Source organism: Cervus elaphus, chromosome 18 (genome assembly GCF_910594005.1).
Source record: "Cervus elaphus chromosome 18, mCerEla1.1, whole genome shotgun sequence".
Classification (NCBI taxonomy): Eukaryota; Metazoa; Chordata; class Mammalia; order Artiodactyla; family Cervidae; genus Cervus; species Cervus elaphus.
In genome coordinates, this window is record NC_057832.1 from 36,846,721 (window position 1) to 36,870,336 (window position 23,616).

General features: G+C 38.0%; 1 protein-coding gene across 1 annotated transcript in view; it reads left to right on the forward strand.

Moving 5' to 3' along the window:
* Nucleotides 1–23,616, forward strand: part of HDAC9 (histone deacetylase 9) — a 986,419-nt gene that overhangs the window by 836,137 nt on the left and 126,666 nt on the right. The window contains exon 23 of the mRNA XM_043872541.1: nucleotides 22,026–22,144. Within this exon, the coding sequence (XP_043728476.1) occupies nucleotides 22,026–22,144 (119 nt within the window). The remainder of the gene's footprint in view (nucleotides 1–22,025; nucleotides 22,145–23,616) is intronic.

The window sequence follows — 23,616 nt, forward strand, 5'->3', positions numbered from 1 at the left end:
ACTGTTAAATACTTTGAATATCGCCAGTGTTTAAAAATAATGCTGTTGTAAAATAATGAGAAAACAGGTGGAATTGGTTGCTAAAGTGATCGATGGCAGATTTCAGAGGTGGATAAGATTAGAAGAGATCCTTAAATCCTCCCACATTCTACTCTCCAGAGTCTAAAACCAGGAAAATAGACTGCATGCCTCCATCACACAGCCAGTGAATGGCAGAGCCTGGTTTCAAACACAGATTGTCTGTCTTAAACCCAGTGCTCTTTAAACCAGATTACATACGGCACATTTTTCTAAAATACACATCCCCCGAAGATCTGCGGTGCCCCAGTATTGTTATTGTAGACAGGGGAGTTTGAAAGCTTGACTGATTGATTAGTGGCTGTCTTCTGTGAGCCTGACATCAATATACATTTTCTCTATTTAGAGAAAAAGTTGCAATAATTTTTTTTTTTAATCTGGCCATTGTCAGTAGCCCTAGTCTCCTTATTCCTGTCATTTAGAGAGATTGCTGTACTTGAGCTTTGTCACGAGCACTCTGTTCCTGCTTGTCCTCTGCAGGTACTGACCCTGGTTCACTGTGCCCACTGTGTTTAGAAATGGTGGCCGTGCTGAACTTGAGCACTCCTTTTCAGCTGCCTGTGGTTTCACTGCTTCTTAATATGTTAAATTTAATTAGGCTGTGGTTGCTAGCCCCTTGCTTTTTTGCTTGCCATTCTGTGGGTTAATGTTTCCCTTGTATAGGTCAGAAGGCATGGGGGGAGGGCGACAATGGGGGGTTGTGGATCCTTAGCCAAATCCAGGTCAAGCTGTCTAACCAAACGGTAGCAGATTCTACTACTGGGTCTGTTTCCCAACCTCTGTCATACCAAGAGACCTTTGCAGTAATCGAAACATTTCTTCTTTTACGCGCCGTCTTCCCTGACTTCATGCAGAGAAACATGAGGGGCAAAATAATTGTAAGCATTACAGCTTTTCACTCTAATGACCTTGACTCTGCACTGGGATAAATGTCTAATTACGAGAATCCAACACAGACCACATTAGTAAGGCTGATGTTTGCTTTGCACACAGACCAACATCTGTTGTATCTTTGGAGTGGGGCTATTGGTTAGGGTAGCTGAATCCTGCTGTTCTCTTGAAATTCATGTTTTAAACAGAAGGTGCTCTTGTAACATTTTGGTCTTGAGAGATATTGCATCATTGGTTCAGGCTAAATTAGACTTGCAGCCCTCAAGAAATTGTGTTAAGAAACTGGTTAGATTTTGAATTGAACCCATAAACAGACCCTAAAAATCAGAGTGTTTTTTGCTGTTTTGGATATTACGATGAGCAGTTCAGAGTTGAGGACAGGGCAGTCTCCTCACCATTCATGGCCACTACATAGAAACAGCCTCCAGAGGATGTCAATATGATTGGTTTTAGGAACTACATAGGTACAACCTCTGTTTTGTTTTGTTTTTTTCTCCTGAACTTTGAGTGGGTAAAAACAAGCTTTCTCCAAAGTATTAGTTTAGCATCTTCCCTTAATTTCAGTTTGTTAATTTGTAATATAAATGGTAGTAAACAAAGAATTTCATGTGCCTTTTCCTTTGGAAATACCACAGTGATTTAATCAATTGTTTCCCATTAACATTTTAATGTGAACAGTATAATCAAGTGTAATGTCAATTTGGGTTCAGACTATTTCTGTTTGGGAACCATTTGCTAGCTGGCCATGGTATTGTAAAACAGCTTACCTGCTTACCTAGATTGTTGAGCTCCTGAGCTCAGGAACTAGAGGTTTTAGTGTCAAACCTCAGCTCCTTTACGGAACTGCCTGTGCAACCCTAGACTAGTTAGTTAAGCCATCTGTGCCTCAGTTTTTCACATCTGCAAAATAGAAGAATTAATAAAAATACCTTCCAGATTCCATGTGAAATAGCTGAATCTAAGTGAAGCATTCATAAATAGGACCTGACACAAGCCAAGTATCATTTGCTATTCTTATTACTATTTTGAAATAGACTTCCTAAAGTGGGAAGGCCACTCTAGTTACAATAAATACCTATAGAAGAATTTAGATTAATTTTCAGCTTTTATATCGCTTCTCATTTTTAACAGTAAGTATCAACATACATTTAAGGATCTAGTCAACTAAGTGCTTTACATCTTAAAAGTATATGAGAAGTGTGGTTTATTTTTATCAGGGTGCTAGCAAAATATAGATTTTGTGTTCTTTACATGTCTTTTAATTTGTTTTGTCTTTGGAAAAGATTCTAAAGGGTTTTTTTTTTTTTCTTCAAGAAATTATATGCTAACTGACTAAAGGCTTGATCTCCAACAAGTTTAATGGAAATCACCACAAATAAAGTTTTAAAGCTGTATCTGGATCTTATATTATGCAGTACAGTATATTCTATGAATTATACATCACATTAGGGTGTCACTTCTCAGTCACATTAAGTGTAAATATTCCTGGAAATTAGGTGAAAAATACACTGTGAGAGTCATCTCAGAAAAGACAGCTTGAAAGGAACTGTAAGCAGAGATTTCTCCAGGACATCTCTCTGCTCCATCATACCTTACAGTGGGCTTCTTGGGCTTTAGAAGTCGTGAAGATGCAGATGGACATATATTAATACATGATATACATGCATCGTTGGCTATAAATACGCTACAAATGCATGTTGTTGTGGAATTGTTTTAGGCCAAAGTCTGTAATGAAAATAGCTCCCTATGTCTAGTTATTGAAATATCATCATCATTCATTCAAATTGCTTCCTTTCAATATGAAAACTGTTCTTTACGATAGCACCTGTTTATCAAGTCCAAAGTTCCAATGACTTTTTTAGCTTATTATCATCTTTCTCAAGCTCATAGTAACTTGATATCCTTCTGGAAATTTGTATCCCTACTGCTTCTTATAACACTGGTCTCCTGAATCTCTTCTTGTAATTTTAAAGACTTATTCTCTTTTGTCTGTTCTTATCTGACTTCTTTCTTCTCCTCAAAAGGTAAAGTGCCCCATGTATTGTTTCAAGCTCCCTGTATTTCCAGGATCTTTACCTAAATAATAGAAGGGCTTATATTCATAATTTGGATTGGTAACAAAATAAATTATAATTATGTTAGAAAAAAGTTGGAAAATGGAGATACCAAAGAATTATCACTCATAATCCTTTTCACAAAAGATACTGTAATGATTTTAGAATGACTATGACAATTAACAACATAATATTTTTGAGTAAATATTAAATCTTAATTTAAATTATGTTCCTTTTGAGGAAGTTGAATTGTAATCCTTATAAGATTTCTAGAAATTTGACTTTGATTCTGGTTGCAAATGCCCATTGGAGAAATTTCTTTGTTTTCTGGAAGCCATCTTGGTAATGGTAATCTGATGTCTTAGCTAAATAAATGTAATAGTAGAAAAATACATGGAAGTGAGAAGCGTTAGTCACTCAGTCATGTCTGACTCTTTGCTACCCCATGAACTGTGGCCCACCAGGCTCCTCTGTCCATGGAATTCTCCACTCAAGAATACTGGAGCGGGTTGCCATTTCCTTCTCCAGAAGATCTTCCTGACCCAGGGATCAGACCTGGTTCTCTTGCATTGCAGGGTATTCTTTACCATCTGAGCCACCAGTGACACTCAGAAAGAAAAAAAAAAAAAGTAACATTTTTACAGAAATGTATAGGACTTTTAAAATAGCATTTTCTCTTATATAAATGCAATCATATATCATGTTTAATCTCCCAGATTTTGGTAGGTAGTATTTTTTTCATCCTCAACTAATGAAAAATAAAATAGAATAAAAAATCTCTGCTTATTAATAAATCTTGTATAAAGTGATTTTAATTTTTAATTACTGATGATAGTGACCAAGCTATTATACTGATTACAAAATTAATACTTGTTCATTATGGAAAACTCGAAAAATACAGAAAACTATAAAGAGTAAAATAGAAAATATTTCTTAGAATTCCAGTATATAGGCAACATCTAATAATTTTGCATATTTTCATTATCTTTCACATGTATTTTGACTGTTGCATTTTAACATCAGCAATACCAGCATTTTCCCCATGTCATTCATTATTCTTAAAACACAGTTAAACTCAAATTATGAATATAAACCCTTCTATTATTTAGGCCAAATAACAACAAAATTTCTAAGAGCTGCATAATATTATTTAATCACTTCCCTAATGGTGGACATTTAGCAAATTCTCAGCATTTTAAATCTGGGTCAGACTTAAATTTGTCCTCATTTAAATGTGATTCTTTCTTTAAAGAAAAGGTTGTAGAAGCTAAACTATCAGTTAGCAGATATGATAATTTTTTAAAGATTTTTTAATACAAACTGCCTAATTGATTTCCCAAAAGAGCCTTAAACATTTATAACCCTACCAGTAACATATGTGAGTCCCAATTTCAATTCACCTTTACCGATATAAAATATTAGTGTTTTAAAAACATACTTTAGGATAAGCAGGAAATGGCATATTTTTGTTAATTTACATTTCTCTGATTACTAATAAGGTAGATTTTTAAAAAAATATTTAATGGCTATTCATATTGATTTCTTACATGTCAATTCTGAATAGTAATTTTAAACATTTGTTTGAATATTCATGAATATTTAGTTGAATACATATATTCTTATAAATGGTTGCTTTTAATTTTTCAAATGAGATCAATTTTGTTTATTTTATGTTTCATCTTAACTATTTCTTTATCTTTGGGAGTAATCCTACACTGTTGTCATATTAGATATGGATTAAATTAGAACTCCTTGATCTTGAACTGGTCTCCTAATTGAGGAGATAATGACTTGCACTTCAGAGCTGCATTTGGTGCCCAAGTTCTTCCTTCCTTCTCAGCCTCTTTCTGGCTATGCCTCAGGGAAGTAAATAACTAAATGAGCTTGCCTTTTGTCTCGTTCATCTCGTATTGTTACGCAATTAAAAGAAAAAATCTTGATGATGCTGCTTCCCTCAGAAAGGCCACATCAAAAGATAGACTTCACCAAAAATAATACACACTTTTTCCGAAGACACAAACAGTTCCTTGAAAAGGATGTCATGCTGTAATTTGTTTTGTGAATTCTATAAACCACAGAACATTTACTTACAGTAAAGTTTGACCTTTCTTTTTCCTTCTTTTTATGCCTACAAAGCTCTATCTTCTCTTCTCTGAGAAGAAATATAAAGGCTAAAATTCTCTTTAAAGTGTGTGTGTGTGTGTATTCTCAATTGGATTTTATTAGAATACTGAATTCAATTTCTAGCCAGGGTGCTTTGACTTTATGTAATAATATTTTATGGAATGCAATCACTTGTGCAAAGACCAAAGAGAGGCCCATTTAAAACTTTACAGAAAGAATATTCTGTGCTCATAGCATGATGGGAAACGCAATATGTATACTAAGCTCCTCATTGCACCCCACTGAAAGCAGAGAAATCCCTATGACTGATTTGATGGTAGTAAAATCTCTTTAGGGATTTTTTTTGGATAAAGAAAGTAATAACAAGAAATGGGCACATAATTAAGTTTCCAAAGTGCATGTGTCACAGGCGTGTCATTCCCCTCCCTTCTCTGGAGGGGAAATTTACTATTGACTTAGGTAGACATTTTTCCTGCTATGAGCCCATTTTAAAAAAATCATCATTTCCGAATTCTCTAAACAATTCTCTGCTGTTTGAGTTATAAGAACATCTTACTGTCATTTGTGTTCTATTTTCCACTTATTATGACCATATTTTACAACCACCAGGTTGCCATGGAGACGAAAATAAACAAAGGTTTGGAAAGATGCATGTTGCAGAGGCTTGTTCTGCCTTGCTGTCTTGCCTGTGTATGTGGACTGTATTATCTCTCAGTGGACTTTCTTCTTCAGTTATCTAATTGATCTTCACCTAAGGCACACAGGTGAAAAATTTGTGTTCAAGTTTGTATCAAATTTTCTCTAGATTCTTCTTAAATTATTATCATGACTTTTAAGAATAAATTGGCCTTTAGAAAAAAAGAAAATTTTGGAAAAATAAAGGAGAGAAAAGGAAGAGAAGAAAGAAAGGAGGATGGAGAAAGGAAGGAAGAGAGAGAGAAGGGGTAGACAGGCGTGAGAGAGTCAGAGTGTAAGGTCTGCTGTGGAGCTAGTATCTTGGTAGGTGTCCACCTACCAAAGAGAAGTAGCCACCTGCTTGCATAGACACAGGCAGTTTTGAAGAGATTCCTGGAAGGAATCGGTAATTCTGGTGCATTATCTGGTAAAGATCCTAGTCCTTTGGATACCTGCAACTGGGTACTTTGTTAACTGGATAGTAGCAGAGCAACTGTTCCTTTCCAGCCATAGTTTTTAGGAAGAACTGGTTTAGCAACACTTAAGAAACTAATGGGGCTTCCCAGGTGGTGCTAGTGGTAAAGAACCCATCTGCCAATGCAAGAGGCATAAGGGACTCAGGTTCAATCCCTGGGTGGGAAGATCACCTGGAGGAGGGAATGACAACCCACTCCATTATTCTTACCTGGAGAATCCCATGGACAGAGAAGCCTGGTAGGCTACAGTTCATGGGGTCACAAAGAGTCAGACATGACTGAAGTGACTTAGCATGCACACACACATTAAACGAAAGACATAAGACCATCTGCAGCTTACTGGACCCACATTTGGAATCATAATAAAATATTTCTTGAAGACCGCTGTTGCAAAATTGTAGGAACATTTTAACATATTAAAATACATGTTATTTATATCCTTTCATAAAATAATGACTGGAAAGGGACATATAAAAACATATATACATTTCTTTCTGTATTTCAAAGCAAAAGAAGGTTCATTTTAATAAAATTTAAATATTAACTCTTAAATTACTTCTAAAAACACCAGAATTATAGCATATATAATTATTCTAATTCTGATTTGTTAATTTTTCTAAACCGAATTTCAATATAGATTTCAACAAAAGCAAATCTCTTGATTCGATTATCACTGTAGTTTTATATGGTAATTAATGAGTCACTTTTTCCGTTTTGAGACTAGCAAGCAATCTTATAATTTTTCCCAGCTTGCTATACTTGAATTTAGGATTTTGCCTAGGAAGCTAGCATTGCTCTATGTTCAAACAACACCAAGTATAATCCTATAATATGACAGTCAGTGACAGTGTCCCAAACCAGGAAGAGCTACTGTTGAGGATTTTTCTCTGAACTTTCAGCTCAGAGAAACATTGAGTAATATCTCTGAATTAGTCAGAACTATTACTGGTTATATGACACATCTTAAGCAAGGAAAGTCCCTTAGTCGCTTAAAATATTCTTTTTTTAAAACAGAATTCTAAAATTAGCATTGACATTTTAATGTACTAAAGTGATGTAAACTTACTAAATGTCACATTTAAAACTGTAATTAAAAGAATTAACTTTATGGACTAGGAATATATATATATATATATATATATATATATATATACACACACACATATATATAATTAGATATATAAGCCCCATAGGTATATACACTCATATATTTAGTAAGATTATATATACATGTATTTTCCTAGTTAGAATATATTGTGTGGTATTATGATACACACACATTTAAATGAAGTAATGTAACAAGATTTAGAGCTATTATGAAAACTTTAAAAATGTACTATTTTTGCATAGTTTCTTTATTCTCATCAAGGATTTAGTCTTTTAAAAACAGTATACTGTGCTTAATATCTTAATGTAGCAAAATAATATAAACTCATTAGATGTCATATTTAGACCTCTAATTTTCTTAGAAGTACTACTTTTGAAAAATCAAAAGAATTCAATGTAGGAGTTTAGCGCAGATACTTTATACTTGCTGTGAATTAGTTTTCTCTCAACTACAGTGTCCAGAGTCATCAAAGGAAAAACACAACTCAGAATTGACCTGAAAAGATAAGGGCAAATCAGTTCATACTTTACAAAGATTTTGATCAAAAAGGATGTTGAACTTCAGAAAATCATTTTACTTTTCTTTTTTTTCCCCAGTTTTATTGGTATAATTGACATGCAGCATTGTATATGTTTAAGGTGTATAACATAATGTTTTAGTACGTACATATATATATTGCAAAATGATAACCACAATAAGATTAATTCATATCCATCATCTCACGTAGTTACAGTTTTTTCAAACTCTTGTGATGAGAATCTTTGAGATCTACTCTTGAAAGTGAAAGTTAGTCACTTCAGTTATGTCAGACTCTTTGCAACCTCATAGGCTGTAGCTTGCCAGACGACTCTGTCCATGGAATTCTCCAGGCAAGAATACTGGAGTGGGTAGCCATTCCCTTCTCCAGGGGATCTTCCCGACCCAGGGATCGAACCTGGGTCTCCCACAGGCAGATTCTTTACTATCTGAGCCACCAGGGAAGCCCGAGATCTACTCTTACCAACTTTCAAATATTCAGTACAAGAACAGTCACCATGCTATACATTATATCCTCAGAACTTAGTCATTTTATAACTGGAACTTTTATACCTTTGGGCCACCTTCAAGCAAATACATCACTCCTCCTCTCCCAACCTGGACAGTGGTTTTTCTTACCAAAAAAATTGCAAGAGAACAAAAATAAGATGGAGGGGAAAGTATCCCTTTGATGTATTAGGTCTGAGACATAACAAATCATGTGAGAACTGACTATGACTTTAGAGACCATTTAAGTGAATCTCCTCTCCCTGCCCACCCTTCCCCCTACCACTGCCAGTTTACAGTTGAGGAAAGATAATTTACTGAGGTCACACAATTAAGAACAGTGCCAAGAATAGCAACTGGATGTCTTAAGTTGGAATCTTTCTACTCTGCTACGATTGTAAATTGAAGCCAAATAATTCAATTAGACGGCAGGCAGTGGAAAACATTGCAGAGTTTGATATCCTTCTTTGAAGGAGAGACCTCATTTACTTCATTTCAGTATTTATTTGTGAAATGTAGAGAAGCTTGAGAAAGAATGAAAGACCAAGAAAACATGAGCTGAAAGCATGAAAAATTGTCAGAACTATTATTCGACATTCCATTCAACACCTATTTATTGAGTGTCTACCAAGTGTGCGTCTGCCTACAATGCAAAAGGCCCTGGTTCTATTCCTGGGTAGGGACAATCCCTTAGAGAAGGGATAGGCTACCCACTCCAGTATTCTTGGGCTTTCCTGGTGGCTCAGCTGATAAAAGAATCCTCCTGCAATGTGGGAGACCTGGGTTCGCTCTCTGGGTTGGGAAGATCCCCTGGATAGGAGAACAGCTACCCACTCCAGTATGCTGGCCTGGAGAATTCCATGGACTAGCAAAGAGTCCATGGGGTAGCAAAGAGTCAGACATGATTGAGTGACTTTCACTTTTGGGGCTTCCCTGGTGGCTCAGCTGGTAAAGAATCGTCCTGTAATGAGAGAGACCTGTGTTTGATCACTGGATTGGGAAGATCCCCTGGAGAAGGGAATGGCTACCCACTTCAGTATTCTGGTCTAGAGAATTCCATGGACTGCATAGGCCATGGGGTCACAAAGAATCGGACACGACTGAGTGACTTTCACTTTCACTTGAAAGATAAGTGATTTGGGGGGAAAAAGCAGCAGAATAAAAGAGTTATGGGTGAGAGAGTTGGGGAGTAGGTGTGAGAATGGGTGTTAGGGAAATGTCTTTATGAGAAAATAATATCTAAGCAAATATTGGTGTGAGGGTGGGGAGTTAGTCATCTAAGGAAGGAGCACTCCGGGCAGGAGGAAGAGCTGTAGTCAAACCCCGATGGCTGGAGTGCATCTGGCATGTTGGTGAAGGGGGTTCTGACAGAGAGTGGTAAGAGATGGGCTCAGAGCGATGCTGGACAGCCTCGCTATGTGGAGGCATGGGTCATAAAAGCCTTTTATTTTCACCCTGAGAAATATAGACCTCATTAAGTATATCAACCTGGCTGCCGTTTTGAGAGAATGTGTTGGAGAGGGTGGTAAAGAGAGATAATAGGGGTACTTCTCAGGGGGCTGCAGCTGGAATCCAGGGTGAGAATGTAGACACAGGCCAGGGCAGTGACAGGGGGCGTGTTTAGATGTGCTAAGTTTCTAAATAGTTTGAAAATCTGGACAACAGGATGCCCTGGTGGACTGGACATGGGTCTGAGAGAGAGAAAGGGGGAGGCCAGAGATGGAAAATCACATCAGTAAATAAAAAGGAGGATGGTGAAAAAGAGAAAGGAACAGAGTGTGTGTGTGTGTGTGTGTGTGTGTGTGTGTGTGTGTGTGTGTTGCTTTGTGAAGAAATGGAGGGTGAAGGTGGTTCAGAAAGAAGAGCAGCCTTGCTCTGGTTGGTGTTGGTGGAGAACTCCAGGTGGAGAGCTCCCAGCCACCGACCCTTTTCACAAATACCCATGGTAATCCCTCCCTTTGGTGCTTTCCCAGAAGGGCACTGGTCCAGTGGTTAGCGAGGTGCTGGGGGCCATCCTGAAGCCCAGCCACCACAACCGCTGCCCGGAGTCTGGTTAGCAGCTGTTCTTTGATGTGCTGCCTTCACCGCGTCTCCACACATGAACTCTTCATGAGGCGTTTTGTTGGGAGCATTCTTCTCCTGCACTCTGTGCACAAACACGTACAGATGGATGAAAAAGCGTTCATGCTCTAATGTGCATTTTAATTGTGTAAGAAAAACCTAAAAATAAGTCCCTGTACCATTTGAAAATGTTTAATTTTATAATCTGATGCTTTTAAGCAGTAACGTACAATTAAACTAGAAATAAAAAGGTAGGCTTAGATTTTCACCTGTAACTCATATTTACATTGTTTTAATAAAGTAATTTATTTAATGTGCATTGAATAATGAAATTTATATTGTCATTATAAATTATACAGGGAATCAGAATCTGCTGCCTCAAATGTCAAAAGGACCTCCTCATTCTAAAGCACATTTTTAAGTACTTTGCTTCATTGATGAGGTCAGAAATTATATAAATCATATCATACTGCTGCCCTGCTCAAAACTTTTCCATTTACCTTCTTGTTCAGAATGAAATCCAAAGTCATGATGTCCTCGAAGGCCCCACGCTAACTTAATGCCATCTTTCTGGCCCCACTTCCAACCATCTTTCCTTAGTATGCACTGTGCGCTAGCCACAGTGACCTCACGGGCTGACCTGAAGACACTGGAGATGCTCCCACTTCAGGCCCTGTGCACTCACTGTTCCCTCAGGGCTGCATTTCCTCTTCACTCCTCACGGTGCAGTTCTCTGTTCGGTGTCGCCACCTCCGAGCTGCCTTCTCTGAACACCCATGTCTAAATGGGCACCACCTCCTATGACTTTGTCTGTTATCTCCCCCTCAGTCCTTACTACACACTTGCTTGTCTGTGGCACATTGTCCTTCTCCTCCATTGGGGTGCAAACTCCATGAAGGCAAGAGAGCAGAGACTCTGTCTACTCTGGCCTTCCAGCAGTGCATGGCACATCGCAGGTGGTTGGGTAAGGTGTGCTGAGTGAGGGAAGTGAATGGGGTGACCTTTGTGATGCTTTTATACTGTGGTCTCCTCCAGTTCTTGAAACACTTGACACCGTCAGCCCCTGGTTTCCTCAGCATCAGGCTCTCCGGGTTCTGTTGCAGACAGGTAGGGCCTGGGATCTGCAGGTCTTCACAGACCCCCTCTGCTATGTATGCAATATGCTCCAGTCATTCCGGACGATTTTCACAAGGCTCCATGTCCTTTTAGATATCCATGCTTTTGTACTTGCTAATCCATCTGCCTAAACTGACCTCCCTAATTTTACTTCTAGCAGTCTCTTACACTGATGTCCCAATTCACTTTTCATGTCCATTCTTCAGGTGGACGTCCTTCATACCACCTTCCTCCTGATTGTCTACCCATACACTTCTGTCTCTTGGTACATTCTTTGTGCCTGAATTCCTACCAGACTGTACTAAAAGACACATTTCCTAGCTACTTCAGCTTATTCATATCTTTGAATCTGGGCACAATCCTAGTGCCTCTCATGTAATGAGGGCTCAATAAATGACTGCTGAATGAATATAAAAATATTGAGTAGCTGAATTTTTGAAATATTGATTTGGCTGGGCTGGGTCTTCATTGCTGCATGCAGGATCATTGATCTTTGTGGTGGTGTGTGGAATCTTAAGTTGTGGAATGTGGGATCTAGTTCCTTGACCAGGGATTGAACCTGGGCCCCCTGCATTGGCAGCATGGAATCTTTGCCACTGAACCACCAGGGAAATCCCTGTAGAATTTAAAATGCTCTGAAATGCTTTAAATTTTGAGTTGAAGGCTGAGGAAGCAAGCTTTTCTTTTCCACAAAGCCAGAGCAGAGCATGCTCCCCTGCACAGGGCTTGTGGAAGGAATGAACAGCATAGCATGCCGTTGACTTGCCACAGGCTGAAGTGAGTCATGGGAAATCACTAGTAGCGTTCTGCTCAGGCCCAGGACATGACTCAGCATCAGTGCAGGCAGTTCTTTGGCCATGGACTAGAGCTGAAATAAAACCAGTAATCTGATTCTAGCTGCAGAGGTTTTGCATTGGAATCACATATTTATAGAAAGGGACTTCCCTGGTAACTCAGTAGGTGAAGAATCTGCCTGCAGTACAGGAGACCCAGGTTTGATCCCTGGGTCTGGAAGATGCCCTGGAGAAGGAAGTGGCAAACCACTCCAGTAACCTTGCCTGGAAAATCCCATGGACAGAGGAGCCTGGTGGGCTGCAGTCCATGGGGTCTCAAAGAGTTGGGCACGACCGAGCGACTAACAATATCAGTATTTCATAGAAAGAAATCCAGAGTGGGATTCTTTTCTCCATACTGTGTTTAGTGTCTGATCACCTGATCTATGTCTCCCTTTAGTATTAGTAGTAGAAGAAGTAGTAGTAGTAATACTCATGGTGGTATTTTTGTTTCCATTTATTTATTTTTTTTACTTTTCATTGGAAGATGATTGCTTTACAACATTGTGTTGGTTTCTGCCATACATCAACATGAATCAGAAATGGGTGTACATGTCTCCTCCCTCTTGAATCACTCTCCAACTTCCCACCCCATCCCACCCCTCTAGGTTGTCCCAAAGCACCAGGTTTGAGCTCGTTCCCTGCATCATAACAGCAAATTCCCACTGGCTATCTATTTTACGTATGGCAATATATATGTTTCCGTGCTACTCTCTCAGTTTGTCCCCCTATCCCTTCCCCCACTGTGTCCACAAGTCTGTTGTCTGTTTATAAGCTTAATGTACTCTCTCTAGCAGGAGTCTTGCTTGGGGAGAGGACATACAGGAATGGAGGAGGAGGACTGCTTCTTAAGGAGAGCATAACAGAGCCTCCAGTGGTCAGGAGAAGATGAAAAAGCATAGATACCATTATTATTGCTTCAGTCATTTGTTATCCAGCAGAGAAATTTGTGTTCAAATCATCAGCAGGCCCTCTTCATCATTCTCCGGTGTTACATACACTACTTTGGTCCTATGCCCGTGTTTCTTTGATTTACTTCCTTGCTTTGTAGAACTACATTCTCAAGTACGTTATTCAGAAAGAGGCTTTGGAATTATGCTTTTGAGATCTTACATGTCTTAAAGTAATTTTAAGTATTAATAACATACTTGAAGGCTTCCTTGGTGGCTCAGCGGTAAAGAAGTCACCTACCAAGGCAGGAGACACGAGTTTGATCCCTGGTTCAGGAAGATGCCACATACTATAGAGCAATTAAGGCCCATGCGCCACAACTACTGAGCCCATGCTCTTGAGCCCAGGAGCTGGGAGCTGCAAGTACTGAGCCTACATGCCAGAATTACTGAAGCCTGCTCATCCTAGGGTCCATGCTCTGCGACAGGAAAAGCCACTGCAATGAGAAGCCTGCATACTGCTCCTAGAGAGTAGCCCCCACTTGCTGCAACTAGAGGAAAGACCATGCAGCAGTGAAGGTCCAGCCTTGCCAAAAATAATTTTTTTTTAAAGTATCGTACTTGAATCCCAGTACATAATGGCTGGAAGTAGAATTAAAGTTTAAAAAAAATTTTCCCTCAGAATATTAGGACAGTCAGTGTTGCCGGTTAGGATTTTGATGTCAGTCTCATTCTTCATCTCTTTTGAGGGTGACTTTTTTTTTAAGGAACTCTGGGGATTTGAAGTTTCCTGAGAATGTGTATAAGTGTGTATTTGTTGTTATAGATAGAGCTTGGCACTGGTTGGACTTATCAAATCTGTAGACTTTAGTCATTTTTCAGCTCCTAAAATTATCTTCTACTATTAGTTGAAAAATTCCTCCTCAGCATTCTCACGGATCCTGTTATTCAAATACAAGGCTTCTATATTGATCATTCATGTCTGTTTTTGCACTTATTATTATATATTTTATCTGTTTGCTTCCTTTTCTAGGGGACTATTTAATTTTACTTCTTCAGATCCCTTACTAATTTATACAACTGTAGTTTTTATCTTTAAGTTCTTTCTTTCTTCTTCAGTTGTTCTTTTTCATAACAGCATATCTGTGTTTTAAAGATAAAATGCTTCCTTGGATCTCCTTGAGATTATTACTTCTGTTCCTGAACTATCTCTGTTTTGCCCAGGGTTGTTAATATTTACATTTATTTTAAACTTTTTTTTCTTCATACTGTTGAGTTTCCTTATGTTGGGAAACTCCTACTTTGCCGTTGGCGTTTATGAAAGTAGTAACTGGTGTCAGTTTTTCCTGTGGTTGTGTAAATGGGTGGGTTGGGTGTTCTGTGTCAGCCAGTATGGACTAGAGTGTGTAGATGGCCAGATCGCGCTTAGGGTTCGCATCCTAGAAGATGGCTTGTGGTTTGTGTATCTTCCTGGGCTTGCTCAGTCAGTTGTGCCCAAAACTCTGTGAGCCCATGGACAGTAACCCGCCAGGCTCCTCTGTCCATGGGATTCTTCAGGCAAGACTACTGGAGTGCGTTATTATTTCCTCTTCCAGGGAATCTTTCTGACCCAGGGATCAAATCTGTGTCTCCTGCACTGTGGGTGGATTCTTTACCCACTGAGTCACCTGTATCTTCCTAAATGACTGTATTTTGGGGGACAGTATCCACATAAAAAGGCTTGGCTTTCTCTAGACATCCGTTTACTAAGAAAGAATCATGTGAATGTTTTGCCTGGAGTTAAATACTGGTTATTGGCATAGAGGAAAGGTAATTAAGGTGTTGAGCTTTAGTCCTGGTCCTCTTAACCAGTTAACATTTTAAAACTGTCTTATTTTCAGTCCTGCCTCTTTTTCTTTCACCATCTCTGCTTCTTCAGTGGGGTTCCATTGAGTATCTCTCATCTCTTCTATGGTAACCTTCTTTTTGTTTCCTTCTTTTCATATGCACTTGGTCAGTTCTCCTTTTCTGGAGATTTGTTTAAATTATCTATTTGTTGCCAACTCTCCTATCCTCAGTTTTTGTTACACAAAGATTATTTTTTTTTTCTGGGGGGGTGATTCTGATACTTGGTAGCATTTTATTTTAAAGTACTGTTGGACTTATGGAAAGTTACAAGAATACCACAGAGCTCCTGAATGCCCTACACCCAACTTTCCATAATCTTAGAAACTTATAAAAACCGCAGTACAGTTTTCAAAATTAAGAAATGAATATCTGTGTAGTACTCTTAGCTAAGCTGCAAACGTTATATGGGACTGCACTTTCCCCAGTAGGGACTTTGTACTTTCCCCTCTTCTGTTCCGGGTCTAGTCCAAAGCCTCACGTTGCACTTAGCTGTCATGTCTCCTTGGTCTCCTCCAATTTGTAGCGCGTTCTTAGTCTTTCCTGGCCATGACTTTTAAAGTGTACTGGTCATTCTACTTTGTCAAATGTCCCTCAATTTGGGTTTGTCTGATATTTTCTAATTATTAGATTTGAGGTTGTATGTTTTTAGCAAGAACACTACAGAATTGGTCCTCCTGTCTCAGAGAATAGTGATGTAATATGTCTTATTACTAGAGATACTAATCTTGATTACTTGATTGTAGTAATAGCTTAATCAAATAGTTATTTTCTGTTTACCTCAGTTCTTCTGTACTTATTAGTTGACAGTTTTCTGTAAGGCAGAGGTATTTTTTTTTTCTTTTCTTTGTTTCTTCTATTATTTTTTAATCTCTGTGAGAATTCTTGGATACTTACTTGATTCTATGGATTATAATCCAATAATATATTATTTGTTTTGTTCATCAGATTGTCTCACCTTTGGCCATTGGGAGCTCTGTGACCTTGGCTTTTATGCCCTACTAACATGCCCATCTCTTTTTGAACATTTTATTTATTTATTTATTTACTGTCACCAGAAGATGTTCAGAAATATCTTGTATTTTCCCTGCTATAGTCCTGAAATTAGCCACTTCTCCAAGGATCCTTGATCCTTTTTTTTTGAAGACTGATACTAACTGTGCTTTTTGCCACTTCACTGTCATTGCTTTTAGGAAATACATAATAACCCATGTATATGCACATATCTAAAGGTTTTTCTGTATCTAGCTACCTGATTTATATTTAAAACTATGAGTTCATTTGTATATTTTTATAATTCTCCTTCAGTGGGATACTGGGATAAGATGAGGGAATAACACATATACATTGTTGTCTGTTTTTTACCAGAAAACCCAGTTATTCAGATAAAATTTTAAATGAATGGTTTTGAGTGTTTGTTTTAAGATTTATTTAAGAAAAATCTGTTTAAAAGAGATCTGTGGTGCCTTAGTTTCATCAGCTTAAAAGAGAACTGAGCATGAAAGAGTTTAATACTAATAATAGGAAAATAAATAAGATTCAGTTCAAAATTTATCACATCTTTAAGCCAAACGGTATTTGCAACATAGTAGACACTCAGTGAGCATGGTGTCACACAACTCTTACAATCATGCATCACTAACTTATTCAACAGACAACTACCATTCAAACACAACTCTAAACATATATATATATATTTTTTGTATTTTATTTATTTATTTATTTAAATTTCTTTTTCTTTTTTTCTCTCTGTATTTATTTATTTATTTTTTCCATTTATTTTTATTAGTTGGAGGCTAATTACTTTACAGTATTTTAGTGGTTTTTGTCATACATTGACCTGAATCAGCCATGGATTTACATGTGTTCCCCATCCCATTCCCCCCTCCCACCTCCCTCTCGACCTGATCCCTCTGGGTCTTCCCAATGCACCAGGCCCGAGCACTTGTCTCATGCATCATCAAACACAACTCTAAACATACATATTTTTAAATGGAAGGCGTTTAAAGTGATGTTGTTCAGTCGCTCAGTTGTGTCTAGCTCTTTGTAACCTCAGGGACTGTAGCATGCCAGGCTTCCCTGTCCTTCACTGTCTCCCAGAGTTTGCTAAAACTCTTGTCTATTAAGTTAGTGAGGCCATCCAGCCATCTCATCCTCTGTTGTCACCTTCCCCTCCTGCCTTCAATCTTTCCCAGCATAAGGGTCTTTTCTAATGAGTTGGCTCTTTGCATCATGTGGTCAAAGTATTGAAGCTTCTGCTTCAGCATCAGTCCTTCCAATGAACATTCAGGACTGATTTCCTTTAGGATGGACTGGTTTGATCTCCTTGCTGTCCAAGGGACTCTCAAGAGTCTTCTCCAGCACCACAGTTTGAAGGCATCAGTTTTTCAGTACTCAGCCTTTTTTATTGTCCAGCTCTCACATCCATACATGACTACTGGGAAAACTATAGCTTTGACTATATGGACCTTTGTAGGCAAAGTAATGTCTCTGCTTTTTAACATGCTGTCTAGGCTTGTCCTTGCTTCTCTTCCAAGGAGCAAGTGTCTTTTAATTTCATGGCTGCAGTTATAGTCTACAGTGATTTTGGAGCCCAAGGAGATAAAGTCTCACACTGTTTCCATTGTTTCCCTGTCTATTTGCCATGAAGTAATGGGACTGGATGCCATGATCTTCAGCTTTTTCACTCTCCTCTTTGACCTTTATTAAGAGGCTCTTGAATTCCTCTTTGCTTTCTTCCATAAGGGTGGTATCATCTGCATATCTGAGTTTATTGATATTTTTCCCAGCAATCTTGATTCCAACCTGTGATTCATCCAGCCCAGCATTTCGCATGATGTTAAATAAGTATGTAAGTTAAATAAGCAGGGTAACAATATACAGTCTTGATGTACTTCTTTCCTCATTTTGAACCTGTTTTTTTCCAAATTTTCTGTTTTTTCATATTTTTGGAGTGAATTCAAATATACCGGATTAATCCTGTGAAATAGAACATTTTGAAAGCTTGTGTGAATTTGCAGGCCAAATTTTTACTCTTTTCTTCTAAGGTTAGAATAATTTTTTTTTTTTTTTTTGGCAAAAATGAACATTTATAAAAATGTTCAATGGAACGGTTTGTATCTCATTCTCTTTTTTAATTTATACCTTCATTTTGATGGGGACATTCACTACCTTCTTTTGATAGTATTTGTGGGGGATATTTTCTTTTTGTTTTGATATTTTGAATGTCTGAAATTATTATCTGTTCTCAGTTTTACATCTTGGGTGTATAAGAGGTTATACATTTTGTAATTTTTTCTGTAGATTTTTCCTTCATGTGTTGATTTCCTAAATGGGTCCTTCAAGTTTCTTGCCATTTTTTCACATCTCTTTTGTGCTGTACTGTCTGAGAGAATTTGTCAAATTTATCTTCTAAACAGTCTACTACACATTTTGTTTGCTGTTTTTTTTAATAGCACCTTCTTTTCATTATGTACCATCTTATGTCTTTGAGAGCAATCCAAATTTCTATAATTATACTCTCTTCCCTGCATTGTCTCATTTTCTGAGTTCCCTTTCTTTTGTTCATTTGTTGGCATGTTACTTTTTTGTTGTCTTTCATGCTAGAAACTTTCTTCACACAGTCCACCACATCTGAGAAAGGGGCACCAAAAAGATAGGTGAGAACTCTGTGTGACTGAGAGGGGCTTTTGACTGGTGAGTTTACTGAGGGAAGACAGGGGGCGAAAATCTGTCTGTTGGTTTGAGTGACTCACAGATGTCAGGCTCTCTGGGTATTTTCTCTTCGGCCAGTTTGTTTCCCACGGAAGACAGAGAAAAGTCATCTTGCTTTTTGTGGCCCCGTTTTTATAGATTTGCACTTATCTTTGAGTTTCCCCCTCCATAGATCAACTCTTAAGTTTCCCATATTATTTTGGTAGCCCTTGTCTCCTATCCTATCATTTTCTTTCAAAAATATGTACATATATATTTTATATCCAGATATTGAGAGAAGCCTTTATGAAGAAGGTAGTAAGTGAGCTGTGCCTTGAAGGATATTTATCCTCCAGTCAATCTTACAAGTACAGATTGATTGGGGAGATAGAAGAGAAGTGGAAGCAACATTCCAAAGAGAAGGAAAGGAGATGGAAAACTCTAGTGCATGGTTATTGTAATGCATATGATTGAATGGACAACATTGCTTAATCATTTACCTCCATATTTTCCTAAGAGTAGTGTTTGTTAAATTCTTCAAGAGATGGCAATACCAGACCACCTGACCTGCCTCTTGAGAAATCCGTATGCCGGTCAGGAAGCAACAGTTACAGCTGTATATGGAACAACAGACTGGTTTCAAATAGGGAAAGGAATACGTAGAGGCTGTATATTGTCACCCTGCTTATTTAACTTAAATGCAGAGTACATCATGAGAAATGCTGGGCTGGATGTAGCACAAGCTGGCATCAAGATTACTGGGAGAAATATCAATAACCTCAGAGAGGCAGATGACACCACCTTTATGGCAGAAAGTGAAAACGAATTAAAGAGCTTCTTGATGAAAGTGAAAGAGGAGGGTGAAAAAGTTGGCTTAAAGCTTAACATTCAGAAAACTAAGGTCATGGCATCTGGTCCCATCACTTCATGGCAAATAAATGGGGAAGCGGTGGAAACAGTGAGAGACTTTATTTTCGGGGGCTCCAAAATCATTGCAAATGGTGACTGCAGCCATGAAATTGAAAGATGCTTACTCCTTGGAAGGAAAGTTATCACCAACCTAGACAGCATATTAAAAGCTGAGATGTTACTTTGCCAACACAAGTTCATCTAGTCAAACTATGGTTTTTCCAGTAGTCGTGTATGGATGTGAGAGTTGGATGATAAAGCTGAGTGCCGAAAAATTGATGCTTTTGAACTGTGGTGTTGGAGAAGACTCTTGAGAGTCCCTTGGACTGCAAGGAGATCAAGCCAGTCCATCCTAAAGGAAGTCAGTCCTGAATGTTCATTGGAAGGACTGATGCTGAAGCTAAAACTCCAATAGTTTGGCCACCTGATGCGAAGGACTCACTCATTGGAAAAGACCCTGATGCTGGGAAAGATTGAAGGTGGGAGGGGAAGGGGAGAACAGAGGATGAGATGGTTGGATGGCATCACCAATGTGATGGACATGAGTTAGAGTAGGCTCCAGGAGTTGGTGATGGACAGGGAGGCCTGGCGTGCTACAGTCCGTGGTGTTGCAAAGAGTAGGTCACAACTGAGCAACTGAACTAAACTGAGTGTTTCTTATCTAAGGTAGTACATAGGATTAATCAAACTAAATAGATGGAGTACCTTGAGAAAACACTCTTGATTCTTTGAGACAGTTTATTGCAACATCTAATATTCCAACATCATGTATCACATTGTTATTTCATGCATATGAAAAGTAGTTAATTCCTAACATGTGACACTTTTATGAAGATTATTAGTATTATTAGGAAGGAAAAGAACTGAATATTTCTCCTAATAATGTAGATATATTAGAGATTCTTAATTTTATTGAAGAATAAAATAACAAACTTGTGCATGGTAAACAAGGTTAGATATTCATTTAGTTCCACGGATGGGCAGTTCAGATATGAGGCTTTCCAAACGTCAGCAAGACTACTGTGGAAGTCACTTGTACATTTATGATATTGAAGACTTGAACTTTTATACTTTTATGACAATTGTAGAGTTATGAAAGACATTTAATTCCTTTTTATCTCTATATAGGTATGTTTCAAATAAGTGTGTTTTTGTAACTTGAACAGCTTCTTGTCCGCATGCAAAAAGATTGAAGTATAAAACTAATATGTAGTTATTGTGAAAAAAAGATCCGGAAATCTGCACATTTAAAAAAGATGAAAAGAATGTAATTGTGCCACTATTCAAGGATAGCTATTTTAATATTTGGTTTAGTTATTTCTCCCAAACATACAAAAGAGAACTTACTGCTTTTTAAATTCAGTGTAGGGTGAACTAGTCCCATTTCATTTCATTAAATAGTCTTTGAAAATTTGGATTTAAATGACGGCACACTCATTGTGAAGCCTGCATTAAAAACCTGTTGGGTTTTGTAAAGCCCAGTAGCGTCCACTAGTCACTGGCTCTGAAATCCAGCTTGAGGAGGAAGGGGTGAGGGAGGCTGGGAGGTGAGGAGGTGAGTGCTCAGGTGTCCAAGTGCGGCCAGCGGGGGTGGCAGTCAGAGAGGAGGCGGCCGCATTCCTTGTGTCTCTGACCTTGTGCTCGCTTAACGTTGTAGTCTGGATCCTATTAAAGGAATTTTGTGTTTTTCCTTTGCGAGAGTCACCCCCTACCACGACAAATATTTAAAAATGTTTCTTAAAAAAAGTTGGAAAAGCAACTTTTTCCCCAAAGAAATTTATAGTTCAAATTTACACCAAGTTCTTACTAACTGGAGCAAGCCAGGTTTTCACTAAAGCTTTGCCTTTCCTCTGTAAAACATTAGTCACTCCCTTGGAAGAAGCAGTTTTTTTAAAGGCAGTGGGATAAAACAGCCACAGATGTTCATGTAATATGACGGGCTTTCGAATGTACCTGCAAGCATTTTTTTTTTTTTAATTCGGAGAAAAAGATGAAAGAAAAAAGACTGAATTGGGACGCTAAAATAACAGTGATTGATTCAGTATTAAGGAAATGATAAGTTTTTGATCCACTCAAATAGTGTTTTTTTTTTTTCCCCCTTTTCTTTATTCTTAGGAAGTTCTTGAGATTGTGCCAAATCATTTTCACTGCACAATTTTTGAAGGTATTTGCCATTCCCATGTGTAACCGGTTGCCTTTTTACTGTGCAGAACTGTAGTGAAGCCTGTGGCCACAGAGTTTGATCCAGACATGGTCCTGGTTTCTGCTGGATTTGATGCATTAGAAGGCCATGCTCCTCCTCTGGGAGGGTACAAAGTGACAGCAAAATGTAAGTAATATGCAGGTTTTTTTTTTTTCCAACATGTGAAGAGTTAACTTAGGTGAGACATTCAAATGATTTTAGATGATGTTTACTGCTCTGTCAGATTCACCCCTCTGTAGAAATTGGCCTTTAAGAAAACAGTTAAATCATTCCCTTTGGTGGACTTGAAGGGACATTTCAGAACCTTTAGTTTTTCAGGAATCGTGTTTTGCTACTTAAAGGCAGAAGTGATAGGGTTTCTGTTTAAAATATGTTAAATGACTTGAGAGGTCTAGAAAAGATACTGGGCTTTTGCAAGTAGATTGGAAGTCACTTTGTTTATTTCATTGCACTTTGGGTAGAAATAGCTATTTCCCAGTGTTTCCTCTCGTAGGTTTGAATACAAAAGTGAGGCTCTGTACTAGCCTATGGGTAGCACTCAGGGTCTCTACTGGTCTTCTCTTGTATTGCAAAGATTAACTTTTTGGATGTGTCCCCTAGCAACTAGACACCACATGAACAAATGAATTTTGTGTCATATTGCATTTGAATAACATGACCTAGTGAAATCTGGCTAGAAAGAGTCTTTTAGAAGGATTTCTGTGCTCTTTCCAAGTATGAAAACAGGGCATATGTATAGTCCACACATGCAAATATATGCTGGCACTATGTTAAAAAAAAAAGATGAAGGAATAATGTAAAATAAGTAAAATTACACCAAGAATAGTACTCACTATTGTGTATTTTAGTGGGAGTTGAAAAGAAATCAAAAACAACCCAAGTAATTTTAAGTGAGAGAGATGAGTTTGGAACAAACGTGTTTTATTAGTTTGTAAAGAACCAAAGAACCAGTATTATGCCAGCCTTTGTTTTAAGTTGGCGTCTCATGTGATGGAGTTTTCTGCATTTTAATTCTTCCAGTAACATTGTTAGGTAGTAGCTATTTTTAACATCTGTTATTTACTCAGTATTCTTGGTGCTTTGTTGTCTATTGAAAATAGAAGAGGCAACTCTGCAAATACAAATGAAGCATAATTCACAATTGTGGTAACACTGAACAAGGGAGGTGTTTGGTCACATCAGATATCTTTATTATCCTTTTTCTTTGTGAAGTTCCACTCACAAGGAGGTTAGTCTTTTCACTGCAGATAAACCTCATTTGGGTCAAGACTGGTGAATAGTTTAGTCTAAATAAAGGGGGAAAATGCTTGTACCCTAGATTGAGATAAACCCTAACAATGGAAAACACATGGAGCAAAGACAGAAATCTAGAAAAGGTATCCTTTGCCCTTAAATCCAAGAGTCTCCCTCAGAAGGAGGAATGTCTGTTCTTGGGTCTTTCTCCCTGCCAACAGGAAAAGTTGTAACAGGTTCGAACTAGCTGGAAGGAACTAATCTTTTTGTTTGCTTGTTTATTTGTTCATTTTTTGCCAAGTCACATCCAAACTCATTTCTCATATGTCATCTTGGAAGTTTCTACCTGTTGTTAGCTTTAGTGC